The sequence below is a fragment of the Salvia hispanica genome, chromosome 1 (genome assembly GCF_029641045.1).
Source record: "Salvia hispanica isolate PSC_SH4W2 chromosome 1, Shi_PSC_v1, whole genome shotgun sequence".
NCBI lineage: Eukaryota > Viridiplantae > Streptophyta > Magnoliopsida > Lamiales > Lamiaceae > Salvia > Salvia hispanica.
In genome coordinates, this window is record NC_142692.1 from 63,108,201 (window position 1) to 63,116,329 (window position 8,129).

The 8,129-nt window shown below is 37.5% G+C and overlaps 2 protein-coding genes across 2 annotated transcripts; one reads left to right on the plus strand and one right to left on the minus strand.

Moving 5' to 3' along the window:
- The first annotated feature begins 500 nt into the window (after positions 1 to 500).
- Positions 501 to 4,011, plus strand: LOC125218898 (putative UDP-3-O-acyl-N-acetylglucosamine deacetylase 1, mitochondrial). Its single transcript, XM_048120693.2, has 8 exons — positions 501 to 643; positions 740 to 1,051; positions 2,205 to 2,411; positions 2,697 to 2,798; positions 3,077 to 3,141; positions 3,284 to 3,428; positions 3,658 to 3,736; positions 3,814 to 4,011. The coding sequence occupies exons 1-7, from the start codon at positions 584 to 586 to the stop codon at positions 3,733 to 3,735; spliced, it is 969 nt and encodes a 322-aa protein (XP_047976650.1). The 5' UTR covers positions 501 to 583; the 3' UTR covers position 3,736; positions 3,814 to 4,011.
- A 393-nt stretch (positions 4,012 to 4,404) lies between these two features.
- Positions 4,405 to 7,824, minus strand: LOC125218565 (E3 ubiquitin protein ligase RIE1-like). Its single transcript, XM_048120252.2, has 5 exons — positions 7,170 to 7,824; positions 5,909 to 6,028; positions 5,550 to 5,682; positions 5,328 to 5,486; positions 4,405 to 4,954 (listed from the first exon to the last, which is right to left on the minus strand). The coding sequence occupies exons 1-5, from the start codon at positions 7,646 to 7,648 to the stop codon at positions 4,793 to 4,795; spliced, it is 1,053 nt and encodes a 350-aa protein (XP_047976209.2). The 5' UTR covers positions 7,649 to 7,824; the 3' UTR covers positions 4,405 to 4,792.
- Positions 7,825 to 8,129: the final 305 nt, after the last annotated feature.

Genomic DNA, 8,129 nt, shown 5'->3' on the forward strand with positions numbered 1-8,129 from the left:
TTTCTATCATAACACTCATCTCTCAATTACTTGTAACAAACTTAGACGCGTTATCACATTATAATAAATAAAATAATACTATAATGTTTTAATAATAAAAATAAATAATTAAAAGAATATATAGGAGTATATTAATTTTCGAATCATAACATTTTATAGTTTAGTTAGCGACAAAGTAAACAAAATTTATAATTGACAACAAATGTATGCTTTCAGCTTTCTTTAATTGAGAGGAATTGAATCACTATATATTCGATAATCATAGTGAAATTCGTTTCCAAAATAAATTTGTGTGTTGTTAATGGTAATCATAGTGAAATTCGTTCTCAAAAGAAGTTTCAGACTGAACAACATAAAGATTATTGTTAAAACGATGATTGAATATATAAATTGTTGAATGCATATAAATGAAAAAATACGATTAAAATGAAAAAAAATTGACCATTTACAATTGTGACAAGAAATTTCATGGAACCAGGAACGTTATGCTAATCGAGGAAAGATACCATTATAATCAAGTGATTAAGATTAATTATAGCTGAAGAAGTGAATTTACAGCAGCAGCAGCAGCGATAGTATTCAAATGAGCGTCGCCGCCGCCTTCAAATCTCTCAAATCTTCCGCCCTCTTCTCATGGAAACCCGTACTCTCTCTCCCTCCCTCTCTCTCGCACACACACACAGAGTTTATTATACAGTGAAGTTGCAGGAGCTGCCTAACTAAAATCTCCCGTTGGCAGACTGGCAAGCTGCAGAAAACTGTGGCGAATTGCATCGAGAGAACCGGTCAGGGACTCCACTCGGGTGACATATCCACTGTTAGAATCCTCCCGGAGGCCGCCCGCGCCGGCCGCTACTTCATCTTCGGGTCAAACGTCATTCGCGCATCGATTGACAACGTCGTGAGAGACACGCCTCTATGCACCGCGCTTTCCAAAGATGGCTACAGCGTTCGCACCGTCGAGCACTTGCTCTCCGCTCTCGAGGCCTGTGGCGTCGATAATTGCCGCATTGAGATTGACGGATCCAGCAATTGCGATCGCTCCGTTGAGGTAATTTCCTGGTAATTGGTAAATTGCATGTGTTGGTGTTTCATTATTCGACATTTTATAAGTGAAATTTTATGGTCTTTACCTTTTAATTTGAACCATTTTAGCGCTTCACAATTTTGCACCTGCGACAAACGGAAAGATTTGAAATCTGACAAAGGATGACATCAATGGACAATTTTACTTGAGTTGATTTCCAGGTTTCAGTTATTCATAATAAATTTTATTTCAATTGAATTAGTTAGGCTTCAAGGGTTAGAGATTTTTAATGGATTAGGCATTTGAAGTGTGGATTCGTAATGACTTAGTTGAGATCAAAGCTTGCAAAACTCATGATCATATTTCAAGGACCATACTCCTTCAGTTTTGAGTCTTATAGTTAATCCTAGAAATATGGTTAACCAAGGCAGCGAGAGAGACTCACAGACTTAGCACCGCACATCACCAAGTTTAGTTGAAAGACTCTTGGTTGATCTTTCATTCTATCACATGCTTTGGGTTATCAACCCTTACGGATTGAGCACTGAATAGCCTTAGATGCCTTATGGGCTGGTGCTATTAATTAATCTTTAAAAAGCATGAGTTTGTTGTGTTTATGGATAAAATGTGCAAAGGGGGATTTTTTTTTTGTAGAGGGAAGCTTGTTGCGGTGTAGGTTTGACAAGTGGGATTAGGATATTTGTGATTTTCAATTTGTTGGTTGAGTTGAACTTTTTTCAATTATTTTCTTCAATGAAAATAATTTAACAGATTGGATTGTTCATTGTTGTTTAATGCGTTTATTAATTTAGAACTTATCATCATCAAAATGAGACAAAAACTGGATATTCTTGATAATTATCAGAACTATTTTTTTGTTCTTTCTAAACATCTGTTCAAAAGTTTATCTCTGCCTTATCATCATAATTAGATGTTTAGGTTAGTCAAAACATGCTCTAAACAAGTAGCCATGCTGCATTCAGAGGGATTCATGTGACAAACATGAAGAAGTGTGCCGCAACAACGTTGGTGCAACACTTATTTGCATGCATTTTCTCATTTAATGGTTCATTAGTGAAGCACCGGCATAATGATGATTCTAATGAGGGGAAAAGAATGTATGATTGATGAATGTTATTATCTCGTATTATATGATGTAGGAGTATTGATGTTCCAGGTTCCTATCTTTGACGGGTCAGCAAGAGAATGGGTGGACGCAATCAATCAATCCGGATTAAAGGTGGCTGTAGATATTGGTGGTCAAAGTTGTCAAAAATTGGCACCGTATCTCAACGAACCTGTTCATGTGCTGCATAATGATTCTTTTATAACAGCAATCCCTTATCCGAAAGTCCGTATCACATACGGGATAGACTACCCACAGGTATTTTTAATGCACTAACAAACATAGATTTGATTAAAATAAGTAATCACAAACATGTTCTCTATCTAATTCTCTTGGTTGTGCACCATGATTGCTGAATTCATAGATTGCTAAATATCAATTCTAGACCACAATTTTGTGGTCTGATAAATACCCTTTATTTTAAAATCTGCACTCTTGTTTTTAGGTATTGGGAACTTACACATGAAAATGTTAAGAGTGTGGTGGTGACATTAAAACCCCATTCCTTGCTTGTTTACACTCTCACATAAATTATTGTTGCAGGCACCTGCAATTGGTTGCCAATGGTTCTCTTCCTCAATGTTGGATGAATCTACCTACTCCAGTTCTATTGGTCCATCTAGAACATTTTGTATTTATGAAGAGGTAATTGCTCATTTTTTTTGCTAGGCTATTCCCATGTTTATTAGACTTAGACTGACGACCAACATAATTTTCATGGTTAAACTAGACTGTACCATTTCACTTTCTCAGCTTCAAGTATCCTCTTAAAAATACGTGTGCGAGAAGTTTACTCATCTTATAGGACCAGTCACCAGCATAGTATCCTTGAGTGGCTTTGTCTCTGTAGATGACGTTTTTAATTATTTGAATGTGGTTTTGAGCCAAGAATTTACTAAATCTAAACAAAATATCCTCTGCAGGTGGAACATATGCGCAACTTAGGACTTATCAAAGGGGGTTCGGCAGAAACAGCTATTGTCTGTAGGTGAGAGATATTGTATGTTATTCTGTTAGCGAGCAACTCAATACTGTACAAAATAATGTTCATATTTATCTAAAGCTGGGATATCATGTGTAGTTTTGGGAGGTTGGATCTCTCTCACTCTCTGATTAGTTTACTTTTGCAGCATGAATAAGGGATGGATGAATCCACCTCTGCGCTACGACAACGAGCCTTGCAGGCATAAGGTGTTGGATCTTATTGGCGATTTTTCCCTTTTGGCTCAAGAGGGTAATCAAGGTCTTCTGGTGGCTCACATTGTTGCTTATAAGGTTGTTGCTTGTTTCATCAATAGCCTCTTTCTGGAATCTAGAAAAACACTTGGATTAATTATCCCTTGCCTGCAAAAATACTAGAAAATACATTATCTTCGATGTTTGCTCTACATGAACATGAGCAAACAGCGTATTACTAGCCCCGATTCTTGACTGTAAGGGACACCAACAATGCGAATAAGTTGATTAGACTTATTACCTAACCTAACAAATGTGAACTTGATAGGGTGGACACTCAGTGCATGCTGAATTTGTTCGCCGCCTAGTTGGGAATGATGCAGTTTCTGAGGAGCTCACAGCTTAAGGTCAGTTTGAGACATATAATCATTTATGTAGCAGCATTTAGATCAAGAACATAATTTTGTTTTGTGTTTTTCTGTAGAAAACAGAAAACGACGGAACTTCATGCATACAAGAAGCTAAGGTAGACATCATTGTCCCATAATAATTGCAGTGCATGTAAAGCTGATTGTTGACATGTAGTATAATTTTTATTTTAAGTCATTTATTGGTTTCACTTGTATTATTTTGTATCTCTGGTAACACTTTTATAATAAATATTGCATCACTCTTGGAAACATTGGATGCCTTACCTGATACTCCATAAACCTACCTCATAAATATAACAACGTCAGTATTAATGAAAACATAAATTGTTGATTTTAAAATTTAAAATTTTCTCAAATTCCACCCCTGCATACTGATGTCTAAAATAGCTACATGGGGTGGTTCATACGTGGTTTCAAAATTATGATCAATTATTTGGTTGATTGTAAGAATAAATGAATATACAATATTACAATATCTGGATTAAGACTATGTAGATTGGTTCATTTGATTAATTTTTTTAAAATCGAACAGATAAGAAAAGAATCAATAATAGCACATTGAAGTCGTACAAAAACAGCAATGTCAATATTTCCAATTTCCAAACAACCAAATTCACTTGATAAAAGTTCCGAACCACACCGAAGAATCTAAAACCTGAATTAATTTCAAATTTTCATCCGATTCTTCGACCTTTAACACGCCTACCATAAACAATCGGTCCTAACATAAGAATAAAAGATTCTTACAATTTTCTAGTGCAAGAAAGCAGTGAGCAGAGCACTAGAACGGATTACTTCTGTATACACGTTTACATGTCAAATCTCTTTACACATCAGCTAAGAAAAACACTGTCGTTAATGGTATCACATGTATTTACATGGCGGACACTTTTTCCTTTCATATGAGACCAAGGGCTCCGATGCAGATTATTTACAGAAAGCTACTTCACAAATACAGAGGACCTCACATTCACAGCATCGACTCAAATACCAGAACTGGGCCTACGGCTTTCATGTATTGGCCACTTCGTTTTAAACTTGATCATTCCCTTTGAGGATGTTGTACTTGCATAGCGGGCAGGTGGCGTTCATCTTAAGCCATTTCACTATGCATGTCGAATGGAAATGATGTCTGCAAGGGAGAGCCTGTAGCTCATTTCCATCCTCGTACTGACAGAGGCATATGCAGCATTCCTGGAAGACGAACGCAAACATATGTGGAAATCACAATGTTAAGATGCAACATCGACAAAGATTTTTTTTCTTTTCTATATGTAGAGAATTCGACTCCTGACTGAATTTCTCACTGGTGTATAAGTGAAAAATTGGAGATGAAAAGATAGCTTTCACTGTGCCAATTTGTTGAAGTAATAGGTGCTATACATTGGCTACAAGAAATAATTTTTGAACACTGATGTTCATGAACAAGATGCAGATATCTTAATAACGAATAGAAAGGTATAAACAATGTCATTGCCATTGCGCAATCTAGAAACTTCCAATGAGGAATCTACAACTTTTATGATGCAGAACACAAATTTGGATAACAAAATGCACAGGAACTTACTGCATCTTCGGGCAAAAGAATTAGCTCGTTAACCATGTGCCCACTACTTGTCTCAACTGGAACCATTCTGCCGGCTGCATTGCTTACCGTATCCTCATCTTTGCTGGCTTGGTATTTGTATTTAGGTAGGATGCTCAGATCTGCCTCTGATGCACCTTCCTGCATACAAGACAATTATTTAGCAATATACTATAAAATTTCTTCATGCCTGATTTGTCATACCTGACCAGCAATGGCATAAAGAATGGCAATGATGCACGGTAAGCAGCAGCAGAGAGCAATCCCAATAAGACATGCTAATACGACGCAAAATATGGCAAAGATTACGTCAAAGGCCAAGAATACCACCGCCAACCTGCAGTACTTACAAGACCGGAGAGCTTATTAGACCTCTTTTGGTAATGAAAATATAAAAGAAAATACAAAAAAATGTGCAAGATTAATAGTTTTTCAAGCAAGGTAATGGTTTTGTCATTTCAAACTTCAAAGACACAAAGAATCTTGCAGATGGCATAAAGCAGGAATGGCTGCGTACTAAGAACATAATTCGAAAAAGAACAAGTAAAAATTTGCTGACTTACCAATATAGTCGTGGAGCATTTTCTAGAAGAATTTCACCACCAGAGACAACCCAGTAAAAGCCAACTATCCACCATAGAAATGATGCCATTGTGTTGATAGACTCACATCGTTTGACGCTACTGTTGTGCCATGAAAATAAACCAGCATTGTGAATAAAAGGATACACTAACCAAAGCCTTGTTGCATTTGATATTAATTGGAATTTGGAAATAACAGTTTCAAGAGGCCCATCTCAGAATATTAATACAATAAACAAAGAACAAACACAAATTTTCTTCATGGAAACAAGCTATCAGATAGATAGACTCAAAAGAAACTGTAAAATCAATTTGATTACACCGAGTCAATAGCCAACATATATAATCCACCATCTTAGCCAATCTAACAAATTAATCATAATGACATTACTAAAAACCTTTCGAGACCCAGGACTATCAATCTGACCCCCCATTCTAGTTTTTCTTCTCTTCTTATCAATGAATATATCTCTTTACTATCTAATCATTAAAACTCCAGATTTTCTCATTTCTTGGGGATTATCCAAAAACTGCTCAGCAACAGTCGGACAAGTGGGGAATGTTGGGGCGAACCAGAAAAGTTTGGGTAGAGCCGGATTTAAATTCTCTGGCACATTATAAAGAAACCAAATCCAACATAATTAAAGCTTAAATAAGGTTCAGAGCCCCCAGTTGACGCAGCCAAGAATAATTAGCTGAATACAAATTACTTACTGTATTTTATTTATGAGCCCTCAAATTCTATGATCGCATAATCATGAGCTTCAGTATGCATGACCGTAAAACCTAAAGACTAAAGTTTTAAGTCTTTAAGGACATAATGGCACAGATTCAGATAACTATAAAAATAACCTTATGAATCGTTAGTGGCAAGGAGGATACATATTAAAATCAAACTATTTTAGAATTCATAGATGAACTTCCATCCTGATAGACTACTATAGTAAGAGGGCATATAGGTTAACAAGCACTAGACTTTTTTAGTTTTTCCCCATAGTGTTTTAACTTCGAACTGGTACATTAATTAGAAAAGAACAAGCTGAAGCATTGAATACAAGAGTCAGAGGCTCTCCGTTTGATGCCACATTAACTCTCCAGCAGAAAATTGAAGTAGCTGTTAAGCCATTCTCATGAACTTACACATATCCAAGAACCCTAAAGGCCTAAATTGTAGTAATTTAAAATTTATCCAAATAAGTCTGAAGCCATTAAATTAACAAAAATCAAAGGAATTTGCAGTAACCTGGAAGTGTCAGTGATGCCTAAGAAGCCACTTCTGGCTTCATCTTCTTCCTCATTGCCACTCTGATACTCATCCTCACTGCCCTGCTGCTCCCTCTCCGCACTCCTCTGGCGCCGCGAATTGCGCCTATTGTACTCCACCCAAACGAGGACCACATGCACCAAGCACTGCAGCGCGTACCCGCACACCCAAACCCTAATCGGCACATTGGGGCTTTCATTCGCCGTGCAAATCAGCAGAAACGCCGACACCACCACGAAGGCGAGGTTCCACATGATGTCGAGGGCGACCACGGGCTTGGAGTAGCCCCAATCGGCGCGGCGCTCCTCCAGCTCGCGGGCGGCGGTCTCCCGGACCAGCACGGAGGCGCCGCGGCGCTGCGTGGTGGCCGCCGCGCGGGAGAGGATGAGGGAGAGCGCGGTGGCGGGGCGGGCGGGCGGCTGCCGGGGGCGGAGGAGCGGCGCGGTGGGGGAGGACATGGTTTTTGTAAAATAGAAAGGGAAAAGGAATTGATTTGATTAGGGGAGTATGGGAATTGTAAGTGAAGAAGGAAGGCAGTGAATAGTGATGATGAAGAAGGAAGAGTAGGTTTTCAGTTTGTGATTGACTTTTGTGTCCGACTCAAATCGGATGACTGTTTATCCAACTTCACCTCTGTCCTTTCCATTTTTTGTGAAACCAAATTTTGTACATATTCGACTTATTTAAATTATACTCCTATTGTTGGCATGTAATCATAATATTATTATTAATAATATTTTTTTTTTGAGAAATAAGTAATCATAGTATTGTTAATTAGTGTGATAATATCTAATTATTCCAAATGTGGTCAATTGTGAATTGTATAGTCAATATGAAACACAGATTATAGCTAATAACGCTTTTTAATCTATTGTGATGAGAGACACAACAACTTTTGATTTGATATTTTGTGGCATTTCTTTTAATTAAAATGTAACA

Coding starts and splice junctions, on each gene's coding strand:
- LOC125218898 (XM_048120693.2), top strand. CDS start 584: ATGAGCGTCGCCGCCGCCTTCAAATCTCTCAAATCTTCCGCCCTCTTC. Junction 644..739: donor CCCTCTTCTCATGGAAACCC/GTACTCTCTCTC, acceptor TCCCGTTGGCAG/ACTGGCAAGCTGCAGAAAAC. Junction 1,052..2,204: donor ATTGCGATCGCTCCGTTGAG/GTAATTTCCTGG, acceptor TTGATGTTCCAG/GTTCCTATCTTTGACGGGTC.
- LOC125218565 (XM_048120252.2), bottom strand. CDS start 7,648: ATGTCCTCCCCCACCGCGCCGCTCCTCCGCCCCCGGCAGCCGCCCGCC. Junction 6,029..7,169: donor GGCATCACTGACACTTCCAG/GTTACTGCAAAT, acceptor ATGGCACAACAG/TAGCGTCAAACGATGTGAGT. Junction 5,487..5,549: donor TTTATGCCATTGCTGGTCAG/GTATGACAAATC, acceptor TCTTGTATGCAG/GAAGGTGCATCAGAGGCAGA.